This window comes from Atractosteus spatula, chromosome 4, assembly GCF_055471065.1.
Source record: "Atractosteus spatula isolate fAtrSpa1 chromosome 4, fAtrSpa1.hap1, whole genome shotgun sequence".
In the NCBI taxonomy this organism is placed as follows: domain Eukaryota; kingdom Metazoa; phylum Chordata; class Actinopteri; order Semionotiformes; family Lepisosteidae; genus Atractosteus; species Atractosteus spatula.
In genome coordinates this window covers 31,136,102-31,154,771 of record NC_142709.1, presented here as the reverse complement: position 1 = coordinate 31,154,771, position 18,670 = coordinate 31,136,102, and the positions used below count along the sequence as shown (strand labels likewise).

Sequence of the window (18,670 nt, the reverse complement as noted above, 5' to 3'; positions counted from 1 at the left end):
GTACTGTAAAACTACAGCTATATCACAACTGCTATAAAATTGTCCTGGTAGTGAGCCAGGACAATCTTAATTGTAATTCTTAATACTGTATGTTTACACCCCTAAGCAATATACTGTATTAGTCAAGCAAAGAGAAATGGCTAATGTACTAAACACTTACTCAGGTATTAACCAAGGAAGAAGTCAATGCCATACCTCAGGGCAGTGAAAGGATAAAGCTCTGTATTAAATAGTATCAGCATAGAAGAAAGACGCAGAAGTGTTCAATTGTACTGAAGGAAACTAGAGCTGTTGTTCAGAGGCCATTGACACAACTTTTACAACAGGCTTAATAAATGTTAATACAGTATGAAGGTACTGAACGATTGTTTATGTAGTGCCAATTTGCAAGGGGTGATGTAAAGTGATGCAGATTAAGAAAAAAATATACACTATGATAAGTCTAATTACACAATATACTGTATGCATACATTTTACAACTTTGTAGTCAACCAAAAATATAAGTTTTCAAAAAAATAACATGATTTGATAGTGACAATGACTTGAAACCCAGTCTGACCTCTGGTTTTGTGCTTTATCTTACAGGAACTCTTCACACCAGAATGCAAATTTAAAGAGTCGGTATTTGAAAACTATTATGTGATCTACTCGTCCATGCTGTACAGACAACAAGAATCTGGTAGAGCTTGGTTCCTGGGTCTCAATAAGGAAGGACAGGTCATGAAGGGGAACCGAGTGAAGAAAACTAAACCAGCTGCTCATTTCCTGCCTAAGCCATTAGAAGGTGAGGTGCCCTTTGCTGCTTTACTGTGACAACTCTTAAAGTCATCATGCTTTGGCTTTGAGTGTGTGTGTGGGTGAGGTGGGCAGCATGCTGACTCCTGGGTTCAATTCTGGATCTACAGTGCTGTCTGTGTGGAGCTTGTACAGTATGTTCTCCCCATGTTCACTTACTGTAGGTTTCTTCCCACAGTCCAAAATCATACAGGTAATTTAACTGGCTTCTGGGAAAATAGGCCCTACTGTGAGTTTGTGCATGCCTGTATTTCTGAAGTGTGATGGACTGGCATCCCATCCAGGGTGTACCTCATCCTGTGCCTGTTGCTTATCTGGCTCCTCTATGCACCCTGAATTGTAGGAAACAATTAGAAAATGGATATGGATGGATGAAGTGTGGGTGAATGAAAGAGACAGAGAAGATTTGTTCCCTTCTCAAAGCACATTTTTTCAAAAGACTTCTAATTAATCACCAAAATTGTTTATATGTCTGCTGTCAGGCTTAGTGAACATATTATCAGCAGCCATATCACCCTGCAACTCACAACTGGCAACCCACTGAAGCTCAGCAGGTGTGAGCCTGGTCAGTACCTGGATGGGAGACTTCCTGGGAAAATCTAAGGTTACTGCTGGAAGAGGTGTTAGTGGGGCCAGCAGGGGGCTCATTTCCCATTGGCCCTTACCAATCATGGCCTCCTAATAATCCCCATCTATGAATTGGCTTCATTACTCTGCTCTCCTCCCCACTAATAGCTGATGTGTAGTGAGCGTTCTCGTGCATTATGGCTGACATCGTATCATCCAGGTGAATGCTGCACATTGGTGGTACCGCTTTGAGTAGAGTGTCCAGAAAAGTGCTATATAAGTGTAAGCATTTATTTTTTATAATATCTGGCCTCAGTTAGTTTGTTTTTAATAGTGATGGAATACTCACATGTCATGAGATTTAGATGAGCAGATGAACAATGTGTGCTGTTATCAAAGCACAGACAGAATATCATCGCAGTTCTTGTGATCTGCACCTAACCTTATTACTAAGGTCACAAATATGGAGGACTCTCTGCTGGCAGTTTACACATAATCCCACTTGTTCAATGATAAAGAAGATGGAGGCTCTTTATTTATACAGAAAAAGAGGTCTCAGCCCCTCTTGATGATTGTTCTTCTAAAGGTTAACTGTAATAGAGATACTCCAATCTGTCTATGAATGTCAATGAAAAGTACTGTACATACAGTGCAACATATGTTTTGCTACAGTAGTTTGGAGTGCATTGTACTGTACAAATGGCTGAAAAAGAAGAAGATATCACGTGGTACAAGTTTTTAGGAAGTACTCCTTTGGTTGTTAAGAATGAGAGAAGTGCCTTTTTTAAATGTCCAAATTATTTTTTTCTTAACATGTGAATGACACAGAAACTTCCATTTCCTTTGCCAGCTTTATAGTTACTGTATATACACTACTGTACTTACCTGTACCTGTGTGTATATAGAGTGAATAAAAAGAAAAACTTACTTTACCAGTGTTAAACCTATCAGAGATGTTTTTATTTTGGATTAAAATGCTTTTTATACAAACGTACAAACATTTTTATAAAAATCTGTTTTACAAATCTGAAATACTGGTAGAGTGAAACATTTTCACACTGATAATACAAGGCTGTTATCAAAGTGAAGTAAATGTAATTGCCTTTTGGGATACTGATACATAAACCCAACAGGTGTTTTTATGTGCACAGTGGGGACATTTAGCTGTTGTCTGGAAGCTCAGTACTGTAATACAGTACTGATTCCAAACCAAACACCACCTTCCTCATCAGTCAACCAGTTTGTGTTTTAAAAACCTACAATGGATAAGATCGCATTGTGACTCATAAATGGGGAGATAGATGAACAGACAGTTGAGCAAGCTGTACTATGGGAATTCTTTGTTTTCTTTATGGTGAATATGAAATATTGAAATCATGCCTACAGGGATTATCACTTATAATATTTTCCAGTTTCATTGGGCCATAATTCCCCTATGTGCATGTCTATTGCATTAGACATACTGCTGTTATTCATTTGTTTGGAGAAAACATACTGTATTTCCAGACTGCAGTGGTATTTCATAAGCTTACAAAATGGGCAAGCTGGACAAGCTGAATAGAGGTTAGGGTACAGGGGAACAGGACTGCTGATGCCAAGCCTAAGATTTCATTTTAGGAGGGCTTCATACATATATAGTTGGGGTATAGTACTGAATTATTTTCCTCCCTGTAGAAAAGCCAGTTCCCATGAAAGCAGTAGTATGTAGTTTATGTGATATCAACACTTTGGGGTGTTTCATAACCTGTTAACACTGATTAGCATTTTACTCATTTCTAGCAACACATTTTGAGGAGCTATACTCACTGATAAGATTAGCATAGGCAATGGCAATTTTAACAGGCCCTCCAATACAGAATTGTTCAGAACACTTCTGAACCAATCCACAAATAGGATAGAGGAGGAATTTCTAAGTACTTTTTAAAAAAATATTTTAATGATTTACTGTAGATACCTAGAAGAGCTACATGGGAAAACTATGGTACTATTTGTGATACAAAGACACCTTTGCTGGAATTGTCAGACACCTTTTTAGTGATGAACATTTAATATGGGGAATGCTTTTGCTGTGATGCCAAATTGAGATGACCTAGTTATAATCACAATGTGTGATTTCCGATGCCACAGTTTGAATTATTTTTATTTTGCCTTGCCTTGTGATTTTTAATGATCCGTGGATTTATAATTCATAGCTGTGGTTATAAACTAAGGATAAGACATCTCTGTCCATTCGGCCATGAAATGTTAATAGTTTTTATAGCAGAAGTACAGATGTGGGAATCCCCTTCTGATAGTTTTCTTATAATACATGCCCATTATTTAAACAGAAGAATACAAAGTGTAATACAGTGTGAAAATAAACCATATTACTGTGTAATTCCTGAACACTACACCTAAGATTGTGTTTCTTTTACCTTTTTATTTGTTTATGAGGTGGTTATGATGCAAGCTTAAGGAATTGCTTTCAGTTTAAACATTAATTTTATAAAATAATCCCAATTTATGATAAGGATTTTTCTGTTTAAGGAAGTTAATTTATTCTCATGACTTTTATCAAATGTCATATAGATACTCTACACAGACTTAACAGGTGTAGCATTCATTATTTGTCAGCAGCATTTAGACCTGTAGCCTAATTGTGTCAAGTCTCACAAGTTAAGCAAAGATGGTCCTTGTCAAAACTGGGATGAGAGACCTTCAAGGAAAATCAGGTTGCAGCAGCTATAAATCATTTGGATGGCAATTGTTCATTCTGCTGGACTGGAATTTCCAAACTAACTCCTCAGTATGATGACCAGGGTTATCTGTACTATAGAAGGTGCTGTCCTTTGGAAGAGAAATTAAACTGACGTCCTGACTACTTGGTCATTTAAGATCCCAAGTTACTGTTCAGAAGACCTAGGGCATTAACTCCATAGTCCTAACTCAGTCATACTTTAGGCTTTTCAAAATCTGGTCTACCCAATTAAGTATAAACTTGTCTACCAAAAAAGTGTCATTTCCCACTTCTCCATCTGATCTGCTGTGTAGTGGGGCTGATGGTGTAGAATGGCTTCTGAGTGTCATCCAGGTGTGGGCTGTACTTCAGTTCCTTCCTATATGTAAAGGGCTTTTGGGATCTTATGAGATGAAAACAAGATACCAATGCAAGAAACTATTAATTACTGTTATTAATAATTTAATAATCATTATTTGTGTTGGCCTGGGAAAAAAATTACATTCTGGGCAACTATCAGTGTTTGCATAATTTTAATTTTTCCAGGTTTCATCAGCTTTTGGCCACTCACAACAAAATACTAATAGTGAATAACTGAGGTCACTCTACTCCTTTTTATAACTTTACAGAGTTTGAAAACAATAGCATAGTCTTAAGCCAGGTGCAGTCCAAGCCTAGACCTCCCAGGAAGGGTAGAAGTTAATTGCTTATCTTCTCAAGTGTGTTCCATCTCAACACAAGCAACAGCAAAAAGCTCAGTAAATCAAGCACATCCATTTTATGTCAGCAATCACTGAACTGCAACATCTGCTCTGCACTATTCCCGTAAGTACAGCAACCTAAACCACCTATTTCATCTAACAAAGAGAACCAAAACTAAAGAATTTCAAGTAGGTAGGTGCGTCAGCATGCGTAGGCTACAAAGGAACAAGTAAAGGTTTATTCCATACTGAAGAGAGAAGAAAGGAAACACAACGTTTCAGCTGCGGAGCCTTCTTCAGGTGTTAGAAAGACAGGGAAGTTAGCAGCTTGTATAGCATAGGAGAACAAAATGTGGGAGTGTAGAGGAGGCAGGAGCAGGGGGGAGACAGAGTGGGCACTCAGGTGGTGTGAAGTCGAGAGAGGTGATGAGTGGTGTAAAGTCGAAACCTGCAAATGAATAGAGAGGATTAGAAGGAAACGATTCTTTTGTTGAGAGAAGGGGGAAGGTGTGAACGTAGTTTCAGGATAATTTTGGTTCGGATGTCTTTCTGCAATAGGAGTTAAGAAACCCCTCTTTGAGAACGCAGACGGAAAGATCAGTGTGATCATGGCTGTTAGAGGTGAAATGAGAAACTATGGCCTTGGAGAACTCTTTGATCCTCACAGCCCTAACATTTTCTCTGAAGAAAATGTCCTTCCCCGAGTGTCCTTCCTGTTTCCCCAATGTACAGATGCAGCCATTCAAAGTGCGCGTCACAGACACGTACCGCAGGTGACGTCGCTCAGTATGACGCAAGATGACGCGTGGCACCGCAGTACGTGATTGGTTGACCGACAGGGGCACTCGTGGTTCGTTGGTCTGTCGTAGAAAGACTTACAGTAAAAACGTCTTTGCTGTGCCCGTTGTAGATATTGAATTTTACCACTGAAGGGAAATCTTAGTAGCTGAGCATAAAAAGAATAGGAGCATACTGTAACGCGTGTGAAAGCCATAAACGATATTAATTTTGGAACATAAACATACAGTATATAGCTGGTCTTGGTACTTTAAAGAAAAAAATACACACCGGTATTCCATTTCTCCCTAAACATTGTAAGCTTCGAAGTCTTTAACTAACGTGATACCGGAGTCAACAAGCATACTTTTAGAATTTGATTAAAAGGGAATATAATATGGAATCGCGTGTCTCAAGAATTTAATAACGGTATGATTATATCCGTGTACTGCGGCAGGGCTGTGTAGGGCTGTTTCGCCTGCCTGCTCCAGCGAGCTGACTGTAGCCGACTGGTCTAGGTGCGTGCCTGCCAACGGGCAGGCTGTGTGCTCGAATCCAGCTGGACCTTCTAGTTTTATTTATTTATTTTTTAATCGCGTAACATAAACATATTACCGTATGCAAACTGTACTGTATACAGTATGTATATGTATATTTAATGTCTTAACTGTGCCCGTTTAATTGAATTTAAAAAAATTATTTAACACGAACATTAAGCTGTTTACATCTTCCGCCTGAGAACAGTCACCCGTTGCTACCCAACGCAGAATGGTGATTGGCTGACACCATCTGACACCCCTCTGATTGGAGAAAAAAGACGTGCTGGTTTGCTATACATACTGTAACAGGAAGAGGATTTCTTTCTATTCAAAACGTGTATTTTAAAAGTTTAAGTAAAAACCTTACAGCGTACACAGATTTCTAAACTGATCAGGATCGTTATCTTTGTCTTATGCATAATAATATTCACCGCTCTGTGCAGCAAATTAATAATAAACTTTATTTTATATAGCGTTTTAAACGAATAAGTAATTAGATTGCTCATAAACCTAATCACTTGCTTTTTCTTTTTATTTAGGCTCAGATTTCAACTATAGATCGTATTATTAATAACCATAATAACAACCAACCAACAAAAACAACCATATAAACATAATACCAACCAAAAACATAGATAACAACCACAATACAAAATCAAATATATCAAACCATTTTACTCTCGCAAAGTCCTCCAATTATCATAATCCCGCCCCTTATGCAAAACCAAACCTTCCTCCCATCCCAGTTTATCCTGTTTATCATAAACAAAATCCACCTCAATTTTCAACATAAAGCATTACACAAAATCAATACCTCAACACTCCATACTCAACAACGATAATTCACAAACAGCCAGAACATGTAACTACACATTCCCAAACAGACCTAATTTCCATAGCCCCGCCCCTTATGCAAAACCAACATCCCTCCCCTGTTCTCTCTCTCCCCTGGCGGTTGTAATTGTTTTTATTTTCAAATAAATTTTAGCAAAGTCATGCATTTTAAAAATCTTAAGATTTTTATATTTATGTCTTTCTTTAGTGGTTTCATTAGTGACAAAGGCTAAACTTTCTTGGAAAAATGTCTTTTATGTAAACCATGTTTGCTATTTATTCATTCAGGGCTAAAATATGTTCATTGTATTCTAATGAAAGAAGGGTTCCTTTCGCCGTAGTCGGGAGCCTAGCCTTTAACTAGTAAGTACTGTACTTACTGGGTTTTTGAGGGGGGGGGGGAGTGTCTTTCGCTGGAAATCTCGCCTCCTACTTTGAAAATACCCGTGAGACGGTTCAATTCGTCACAGCCAGCACTCCTGCAGAGAGGGGGGTTGTACTTGGAGTGTATACAGTACACGCGTTATGCTCTTCGTTAATGTCTAAGCCGGAACATATCATTATATCTCATTTTGTATTTCTTAAAAAAAATCGTTTTCCCAGCCTAACAGTATTGTTTTTAACCTGTAAATTTGCTGGACAGAGAGGTGAACATTATTACACAGAAGACAAAGATAGCGATTTACGTTGCATTGTGTATCGTGCTGCTTTAATACAGTTTTAAATAATTGGAAGTCTAAACAGTATCAGCTTTATTTATGGGTTTTAAATAAAGGTGATTTAAACGCGATTTAAATCAATATAAATGTTTATATTGTAACGCATAGGTGACTATTCATTGTTATTAAAATGACTTAAATTCGATCATGTTGTGATATTTAGAAATATACATTTGTTTGGTGCGAGTGAAGTTTTATTTAATCTCTGAGCCATACTGATTCTTCTGGAAGCGAGTTTCCGCCAGGGAGTAAAAAAAAAACACACTATGGTATTCTCTCCAATGCAGTGCAGTTAAAAACATACCTCTGATGCTGCTCCTAAATGAATATCGTTTATGACCATCAGAGGCTTTATGCTCCTTTTCTTTTTTCCAGTGGATTGAACAGGGAGAGGCATTTCATGATGTACTTTTCACTGATGAAACAACAGTGGCTCTGGAACAGTTTTCAACCATGTTGTTTTATAAAAAGGGGAGATATGTACACGTTACTGAAGCTAAAAGTTTAGCCTTTGTCACTAATGTAAACACTAAATAAAGACGTATAGAAATCCCTACGTTACAGACTGTATATGGCTGGTATTGGTAGTTTAAAGAAAAAATACACACCAGTATTCCACTTTCTCCCTAAACATTTTAAGCATCAGAGTCTTACATGTGGTTATTTATTGCATAATTTAATTTTGAAAGCCACTGAGACATCAGGTACTACTGTTGTATTTATGAAAAAGAAACAAAACAAAAAACATACTAACAACTGTGCCATCCTACTCCTTAGTTAATACATTTTATTATTCATAAACAGTTAACATTGTTAGCAAAATATTCTGAATTATATTTATCCCTATTTTTTCTTTAGTTTTGTATTTAACTTATTATATGATAGTCAGACTTAATGTATATTTGAACAATGAAATGAAAATATATTTTTACAAGATTTTACATTAAGCACTTAAAATTAATATGGTTAATAAAAGTAAACTGTAACATGCTGTAACAAGATCGGTTAAACTGCGAAGAAAATGCTTTCAGAGAAAATGTTTCAGGTGTGAAGAACATAGATCTCTAATGCAATTTCAACCAAACCTGTTCCCACACACCCTGCCCCCACTACCATTAGAATATACACAAACATTCGCGTTTCATTCTGAGCAGAAGACCCTCACACCTGAAGAGTGCTGGCTGTGACGAATTAAACCGGTCTAACTGGCTTCAATCACAGACCATGTGACATGGGACTCAGTAAACTAACAGCGCCACTGGATTTGATAATACCTAACCAAAATCCGCAATATGGAAACAGAACCTGTGTGATTGTTGATAGATGATGTACTCGTAACATTTTTTCAAGACGAACTACAACATTTAAAAAATGACTTGTATGTACTTGATCTCTAATCAATCCACGGGTCCCAGCACAAAACGAAAGTAAAATGCATACCGTTTCGCGCTTCTTATTAGTTGCTCAAAAGTAATTTGACCGTATGAAATGCATAATATAAACCTAGAAACATATACGTGAGCAGTACTTAAGCACTGTAGTATCGGTGTTAAGACATACCTCTCAAATACTGTAAATCAAGTTAAAAATATCTCAAGACCGATTCTGGTCGTAATGAAACCATGTTTCGTGTATGTTTTCTTTTTCATCTTGAAATAACTCATTTCTAAATACCTTTTTCACTGTTAACATCTTGCAGCAACTTTGCGAGCAAAATATACACTCTGACAGTTCATCCTGCTACCAACATTAAATAAAACAAATCTTAAGATTTCTATATTTATGTCTTTATTTAGTGGTTTCATTAGTGACAAAGGCTAAACTTTCTTGGAAAAATGTATTTTATGTGTTGCAGAAAAAACTGACTTGCTTTAACAAAATATGTTTACAAATCCTTTCACCTGGCATTTTCGTAGTTAGAAATTATGGAACGCTCTGTTAAAAGCAAGGGAGTTTTTATGTCCGTTGCAGTTCTTTTGCAACATGAATATAATTATATCGTTATTAATTTCTTGAGATACGCGATTCCATATTATATTCCCTTTTAATCAAATTCTAAAAGTATGCTTGTTGACTCCGGTATCACGTTAGTTAAAGACTTCGAAGCTTACAATGTTTAGGGAGAAATGGAATACTGGTGTGTATGTTTTCTTTAAAGTACCGAGACCAGCCATATACTGTATGTTTATGTTAAGATTTCCCTTCAGTGGTAAAATTAGATATGAATATTCAATACTTAAACGGGCACAGTTAAGACATTAAATATACATATACATACTGTATACAGTACAGTTTGCATACGGTAATATGTTACGCGATTAAAAAATAAATAAAACTGGAAGGTCCAGCACCTTCCACCTGGATTCGAGCACACAACCTGCCCGTTGGCAGGCACGCACCTAGACCAGTCGGCTACAGTCAGCTCGCATGAGCAGGCAGGCGAAACAGCCCTACACAGCCCTGCCGCAGTACACGGATATAATCATACCGTTATTAAATTCTTGAGACACGCGATTCCATATTATATTCCCTTTTAATCAAATTCTAAAAGTATGCTTGTTGACTCCGGTATAACGTGAGAAATGGAATACCGGTGTGTATTTTTCCTTGTGATATTTTAAGCTCTAGTTGAATGATAGGTGTCGCATTTTAAATCATTTTCGTAGTTAGAAATTATGAAACGCCCTGTTAAAAGCAAGGAAGTTTTTATGCCCGTTGAAGTAAAACAAAATGCCTGACAAAGTATGGCTTGGACAGATTCCAAGTGCTTGTACAAATGTGCTAAAGAAATTATACTTTGAGTATACAGCTTGTCCAAAGTCATCCATTATTAATACTATTAGTAATATCTTCGGTAAAGGCTTTGATGCATAAATATTTCTGATAAAGGTAGGTTGTGTACTTTTGTCCAACTGAGCAATCTTGCTTTCATAAAATATACCAACATTTTAATGACTGAAGATTAACATGCTGTAATACACTGTTCAAAATTAAAGGCTCAAATGCTGTACATGAGAGGTTAAGCTCCCCCTGGCGGTTTTACAAGGTGACGCCGGATAGTTTCCGGCAGAGCGTCAAATGACGCGCGATTAACCGCGTGACACTGCGTGATACCGCGACACGCCCACCGGGGTATGCCGCAAAATAACGCACCCATTTTGAATGGCTGCATCTGTAGATAGCTGGACATTTTCTGCAAGAGATGCAGTAAATAAGGTTGCTGGAGATACAGGATGTCATCTGAGTGATACAGAATTGTCCTGAGGGGCCTTGAATGATCAACTCATCAACTCAATCAGGAACTCCCGGCCTCAAAACCGCATTCCTCTGGTGCTTCCCTACCATCCTAACACACTTTCTATCCCCAGGACCATTAACAAGAACTTTTCCATCTTACAGGATGATCCCTCCATCAGTGCCCTCTTTTCAGACTGCCTCATCATCTCATATCGCCGACCACCTAATCTGCGTAACCTTCTTGTTCACAGCTCCCTTGACCACCCTCAGCAGTCATCCACACCAAGCACTTTTCCCTGCAACAAAACTCGCAGCATCACCTGCAAATGTATATCTAACACCATGCTCATTCAAAAACTAAAGGTATTGCTCACAAATTTTGGAAACTGTATCATAGTACAGAAATCGTGTTCTAACCTGTTTTTTCTACACTCTTTTTGTTTCTTCCAGTTGCCATGTACAGAGAGCCATCGTTGCATGATGTTGGAGAAACAGTTCCAAAAGTGGGCGTGACTCCAAGTAAAAGCACAAGTGCGTCTGCAGTAATGAATGGGGGAAAACCAGTCTGCAAGACGAGCAAGACGACATAGCCAGACCTGCAGAGCTGTGGCACACGAACGAACCCATGACACTGTTGAGCGGTTTATCCCTGCCAGACTCGAACTCTCGTGCGTGTGTGGATCAGGTTCACACAACCCTTGCTCCTCGCTGTTTCTGAACTGTTCCATCGCCAGGGGATAAATCAGTCCCAATCTGTCGCTAATAAATCCACGAGGAGAAGACATCTGGATAGCCAGCTAAACTCTGACCATGGAATGCCCTACCAGATATGGAATGCCTTTTTAATCTTTTCTGTAACTGTGACAATCCATGAGAATGATATATTTCACAGCCACATGCAGTACCTTGCCTGCTGATGGTTACCCATAATTCCCCCTTTCGAGCCCTATTGCAGCCAAGTCCATGTAGTTCAGATCTATTTTCTATGTGACAGTACACCAGCTGTGTTCTGGGTAGATGCTGTGAAGTTTGGAAAAATGGACTGTCATCCTCTCTTTTTTACAAGTATGTTTCTCTCCTCTTTCTATTTCTCTTCTCACTCTTTCTCTTTTGTCCAGTACTTTAGAACTTTTTGCAGGGGCTATGTGTGATTTTCTAATACAAACACAAAAAAAAAAACCCACACACACTAAAATGACATACGCAAAAAAAGATGTCACAGCTGGCTTGGCTCCAGAAACTTCAAGAAGGCTCAATTAAAACACTTTTGAAATACCACATCTATAAAAAAAAATGTAATCAGCATCTCAGGCTCAGTATTGGTTCTACTAACGATAACAACATGGTGAAGGCTGAGAAATTGCTCCTGGCATTAAACACGAATACATTATGCCAGGCACTATCAATATAAAGCTCCCTGGTGTGGGTGCATGGTAGAAACATATCACAAGCTGATTCCGCCAGTGGTGACATTCGCCTTGCCCAGTCAATAGGAACTAGAATTTTATTTTTTAGAGCATGGGCTCTAAGAAAATCTATAGGCCTTGTAGGCCTCCAGACAAGGCCCATACTTCACACACTGACCATCTTTAAGCAGTGAGCTATGGAGCTACTGAAGGGGTAATGCTAACTGCAGCCATTAAAAAAAAACATTGTCTACTTTACTCAGTGTGGGGAATGCTGGATCTAAGTAGATGCCATTACTATTGGCTGCATCACCGTCCCATTCAGCAAAGCATGGGCAAGGTTAGTGTTGTGTTCTTTCTTGCAGCAGCAATGCAAGATATAGCTTATATTCTAATGTTTTCATTGTATAAAAAAAGAGAAATGTAATTTTTGATGACTAGACATTATGAGATACAGTATATGAAAGGATTTTTCTTAGCTCAGCATGCAGAGTCCAGAACTTCTCACTTTGGTCTATGTACCTGTGCATACCTCTAACCCAGCATGCAAAAATGTGTACCCAGACACTGCTGGGTTAAAGGTGCCTCATAATCAGTCCACATCCAGTAGAAGTCAAGTTGCATAGTAAATTAACAGAAGAACATACAGTACCCTTATTTTTTCAGGGTTTTTTTCTCAGATCCTTACCAAAATATCAATGTCCTTGACTGTGCAACTAAAAGCTGAAATAAAACAAAAGATTGATGATGATAAATGCAACAAAAATAAGCTTTTATTTTTGTTTTTAATGGAAAATAAGTTTTGATTCTGAAAAAAAGTAATCCTTTGGAGTCCTGACCAGTGCATTTAAAAAAAAAAAAATCCTTTTCATCCTAAAACGTTATGTGTACCTTGAGAATATTTCCAGCACTTGTATTGCATGCTAAAGAGGACAAGTCAAAGGTTTTATTTTAAAGGACCAAATATTGACGGACATCAAATAAACAATAAAAATATTGTTCAATCATCATAAATAGAAGTTTACATTTGGTTCTGAATTTAATGTGTTTTGTTAGGCTGAACTTACACCTCAGCCATTCATTTATTATTTACAATTCTGGTTTGAATTATTCACATTAAACTCAGTACATTATTCAAGAATCTCCTGAAACAGTAAACAAATTTAGTATGAACTTGTCTTGCTTTAACAATTTTCATAATAGTTTTATTAAATAAGAGTTAGTATATTGTTTAAAAAGTAGACTGATGCTATGCTGCTAAATGGCAACTATATTCTGAAATTGATTTGAAATATTTATCATTTCTGGAATTTATTGGAATCCTGAGCTAGTTTCATATTAGGAGAAGTGAAGCACATTAGCTAGAGTTAACTATTTAAGTCTGTACAAAGCTACGTTAATGCTATAATAAAATACAGTAATATGCACAAAGGAATTTTACAATTTCATTCTATATAGGGCTGGTGTCCCACATCCACATGAAACAGATCATAGTTTTCAACAGTGAACCCTACATGCTGGGCTATACTGGCCCTGCAAACCAGTTGACTGGTTAAAGAAGGCTGAATTTATTTTTGTAAATGACCTGCGTGTAAATGTATACCTATCTTCTCTCTCAGATTTTTTTTTCTGTTTTATACGGGTCTGTGATGGTGTTTATTCCTATGAATGATTGTCTGATTTTTTTTTTTCGTTTTTCCTAACATGTTTAAACATTATAGCAGAAGAGGGTCTTTGTTATTTGTGCTTCAGTTACAACTTTTTATTTGTCTGTTGTCTCATCTGTTGCATGGGAAGAGGATGGCATTGATGAACTGCATGTAGTAGGCTATGTGTTTTAAGAACTGTTGGTATGTACTGCTAACTTTACATACATATATGCAAAGAGTTTGTCTGCACTGTACAGTTTGTGTTTATTTGTTGTATACACAAATACAACATATTGAATAAAATATTTATATAAAGGCGTACTGTAACATCCGTAACAAACTTAATGCAATTGAATATGGAGTACAGTATTTCAACAGTCATACAAAGGAGTTAAGAATAATTAGCAAACTGACAGTTACAAAATCATCTGAAAAGGCCAAAGTAGATTGAATTTTTTTAGCTCCAGCTCTTTTATTTTGTGTTCCCCACTGAACCTACATTTCAAGGAGAAATGTATGTAGCCTTTGGCAAAGCAGACTCACTAAAATAGAAAGGCTCTGGGGGGCAGTTCTCATGTTCATATGTGACATTTATTACATTCTGACATGGAAATATTAAACAACATAGTCTGATATTCTCTCCTTTTTTCTCTGTATTTTAGATGAAAATTTTTCGGTAACTAATATTTGCTCAATATCAAAAACTCTTTCATCTGTCACTCTGTCACTCTTTTTACTGTTTCGATGTGCTTAGAAGCCTCTTGACATGGTGGTGCTGTTAATTAAATATTTTAACAGTCACTGAAAGAAAAAAAAATACATAGTAAAATTTAGTAGTACATATGAAGGGAGATATTCAGAATTTCCTTCAAAGGTAAACTTTTATAATATAGAACTAAAGGAGCAAAGACAGCAACTGTTTGTACCACTTCCATGCAAGTACTGTTCCATTCAGCGCATTATTATTAAAATAATAGCTAATACTCTAATACCAATATATATAGAAGGAATGGGTCAGTTTGAATTGACTCTGGTGGATAATGAGAAGTGGACAAAAAAATTAAATTTATTACCTTTGCACTCATACAGCATACAAACGCACACACCATGCAAAAATATTTCTCCGTTTTTGTTTTCTTCATTGTCTGGATTCTCTTCATGATATGTCACCTTCTTGTGTGTAGAGTTCTAGAAAATGTAAGGAATCTTAAATATAAATATTTTTTCATACATATAGTTGTATTGAAAACACAAGGGGTTACACGGTAATGCAGCTAAAAAAAGAAAAAAAAAATACAGGATAACCGTTTTTGCTTCCACGGTTGTTTTACTTCAATACAACAATATAGTTTTAATAAAGATCATTTGTAACCAGTATTTTGAACAAGTTTACACAAGTGATATGCAGAAATCAGAATGAAGATTTCTATCCAGGTTTTGAATGATTTTTCTCTTCTATGATTCTCATTATCTGTTGCTTTTCTATGTACTTCAGCAGCCTTTAATAATACAACTCAGTCTTTTAAAGCATCCTTGCTTTGTTAGTACTCTGCTCCAATCCAGATCTCACACGCATTCCCAGTCCACCCTTCCCAGCAGTCACAGTTTCCGCAGTTACACACCCCATTTCCTGAAAAGACAAAAGGGGGAGAAGACAAAGTACCACTCAGCTGATGTAGAGGTAATTCGGCATTTACAATATATACATACAATAATGCCTATCAAATTCCAGTCATCTGAAATAAAGAGTGTAGGAATTACACATTAAAATGATATTTTCATTATCATACTATAGTCAAGTAATTTGGATTGACTTTATGACACTTCATGGCCATATTGTTGTTGTTTTGATTGTTAAGATTAAATTATTTTTTTGATTTTCAAAAGGAAGCATACAGTAGCATTATACTGTGCAGTGTTGAAGGCTTTTGATTGTCTTGCATCGCTAAGATACCATGTCATTCATTCAAAAGCTCAGAATGCTGCTTATCTGAACATCACCTATTTCTGTCCTGGGACTCCATTAAAGAATAAGAGACAAGATAATCCAAAGCATTGGCTTGTTCCACTAACAATGTACACAACTGATTGTAGTCATGACATGACCTAAATGACTTCTGATATAAAAACAAAATGTCATATGAAGTGCACAGTTGACAAAAAACAACTGCCAACACAAATACCACCCTAGATCTATCACTTCCAGCATGTCACCTTGGTGTCTTCTTTCAGACCCCTTTAAAATCCCAGTTCTTTCATGGTGTTCTCCTCTCTGTGAAGACACCTCTTCCTTCCCAGTTGCTCTTCTCTTGATTCTACTTACAAGTCACACTATCTTACTAACTTTGTCTTCATTAGTCACTAAGCACTGCAAATTTACTAGATCTTCTCATTCATTCTTCATTTTGTGTCTTCAGTAATCACAGAATACTAGAGTATTTATCCCATTTAACTGTCCCCCAGTTCTTTGACTTTACTTCATTTTTCACTATTCACTTTAACGCAACCTGGCACTAGGGTATTCAGTCAGATAACCTCTGTGTCACCATGTCTTGATGTTTGCCTCACTCTTATTCTTTCAACTCCACTGTTTACCAAGACCCAAATCTTCACTAACAAGCAGTCTCTTCTTATCACTAGCTCCCAGCTGATCCTGTCTGGCCAGCAATGCCACTCTGTAATCAACACCTGTGACCCTGATACAGTAGGTAATGGTTTCCTGCTTTCTCTCTCCCACATTCTGATGGATCGCCAATCTGTCTGCTGACACTAAGGCCCAGGGGGTACTCGGGACTCAGATTTTGCCATCTAGATTTCTCTCACATTTTGTTGTGGAGTGAAGGTAAACAGCTCCTTGCCACACGATACCCAGACTCATCCAGGTCCAAGACCATTGCCTCCAGTCATCCCTGGATCAGCAGGCCAGCCCTGTTTCTCAACAGTGCACTTGAACCCCCTTTGAGCCTGTCTAGCACCTGTGATGCCTCAAGTACAATTTAAACTGTATTTTAAACTATATTTTCCTAAGCATCCCTAGCTCACTCAGTCCCACAAACCTGAAAGCCAGTACAATATGTTGCTAAAGATCACTCCTAAAACTCCTAACAAGCTGGAGCACTGACATAGACTAAAAAACCTTTTCCTCCCAGTTGTTCTTGTAAGCTTCCCAATTAGCCCAGAGGAGTGACAAATTCCATGCAGAGCCTATCTTGATAGTTTCCTTCACTCATGTGGAATTTCACTTTCTCCAAGTGCTAATTAATCAGACCAGCTGTGTCTTACTCTACAGGTTTCTCTAATTTCCCGCAAAGCCACCTATCACTATATGTAAACCTAAAATTGAATGTCTTCAAAAACCGTCACTCATTTATGCATGGAATATACTGTACCATTTATGTTGCCAAAATGTCTGTCCATTAGATAACTATTAACAATATTGAAAAGGTTATGTTATTTCTTTTACTCCTTGCAGATCACCTTAAATGTCTATTATTTATAATAATGACAAAAGATAAATATTAAATGATTTATTAAAATTCTAATAAAAGGAACTGCCTTAACTGCCCACAACCATTATCCACACGAGGCACCATTTGGTCCACCAAAAACTGCTGTATCACAAATATCTGTACCTATCCAGCTAAACACTAACAGTGCAGTGTACATGACCTTTCTGTAGACATTTTAAATTCACCCAGAGGGCATTTGGTTTGTACAGCAATCTTGTATTGCAATTCGTGCAGAAAGTGCCCAGCCGTTTACTTTGCCAAAAGAGGAAGAAGACTGACCGACAGCTGATCGTTCCAACTTTTACCTCTCCCAACCATGATTAAGCTGACCTGTCTGTCTGCTTCCTGCTTCCAGAGAGACTCAGAAATATCCCCACAATTCTCGCTGATCAACTAATTTCTTGCCAGCTCTCTCCTTTCATTTTCAGATTTTGTTCCACACTTTTTCTGGAAATTGTCTCCACATTCCCCATCTCTTTAGACCTTTTCTGCCACCCTCCCATTTTCTTTTGTACTCCTTACCCCCAGACTCCTACTCCCCCCCCCCCCCCCCACCCATTCCCCCACACACACCTGATGAAAGTGCTACGGCCAAAATGCTATATCCTTTCTTTTCAGCATGGAATTCACCCCAGCTTACTCTTACCCAAAATTTGAGTAATTGTATCTGTCACAGTCCTGTTTGTTTCCAAAGGTTGCTGTCCTACAATAAAACTATAAACTATTGTTTTGGGATAACTAGCACACTATCAAAGATACAGGTCATTTTGAATAAAATGTTATTATTTAATCTGGAATTTGCATCATATTTTATTTCAGGGCCAAAGCAAGAGAAGATTTACAGTAATTGTGATATGGAATGTCCAAGGAACAAATTTATAGGGATCAGCAGGATTCTCAGTGAAGCACACTGTCAGTGGTTTATCAACATAAGCTGTCTGTATCATGGCAACATCTTTTTTTTTATATTTTACAATGTATTGGTTTCCAGTCTGGATGTGAGGGAGCCAGGGAAGACATGGTATCTTTGGATTTTGTATAAGCTGGGAAGAGGAATTTGGCATGCTTATCTAGTTATCTAGTATTATCTAGAAAGTCTGAAACTGGGTTATACATTGTGGCGAGCAGTAAAAACTGGATATAATCAGGCAATGACCATATTACATTTTAAAATATTTATGTAAAAACCTACTTCAAAGGAATAAATAACTGCATATTCAA

General features: G+C 37.4%; 2 protein-coding genes across 3 annotated transcripts in view; one reads left to right on the top strand and one right to left on the bottom strand.

Annotated features, from left to right (window-relative positions):
* Positions 1-14,255, top strand: part of fgf14 (fibroblast growth factor 14) — a 223,082-nt gene extending 208,827 nt beyond the window's left edge. For both annotated transcript variants that reach the window (XM_088913361.1, XM_088913362.1), the window contains exons 4-5: positions 586-784; positions 11,336-14,255. In XM_088913361.1, the coding sequence (XP_088769487.1) occupies positions 586-784; positions 11,336-11,475 (339 nt within the window). In that variant the 3' untranslated portion in view covers positions 11,476-14,255. The remainder of the gene's footprint in view (positions 1-585; positions 785-11,335) is intronic.
* A 992-nt stretch (positions 14,256-15,247) lies between these two features.
* The window catches only part of itgbl1 (integrin, beta-like 1), a 107,032-nt gene continuing 103,609 nt past the window's right edge, over positions 15,248-18,670 (bottom strand). The window contains exon 11 of the mRNA XM_088913360.1: positions 15,248-15,570. Coding sequence (XP_088769486.1) covers positions 15,482-15,570 — 89 coding nt within the window. The 3' untranslated portion in view covers positions 15,248-15,481. The remainder of the gene's footprint in view (positions 15,571-18,670) is intronic.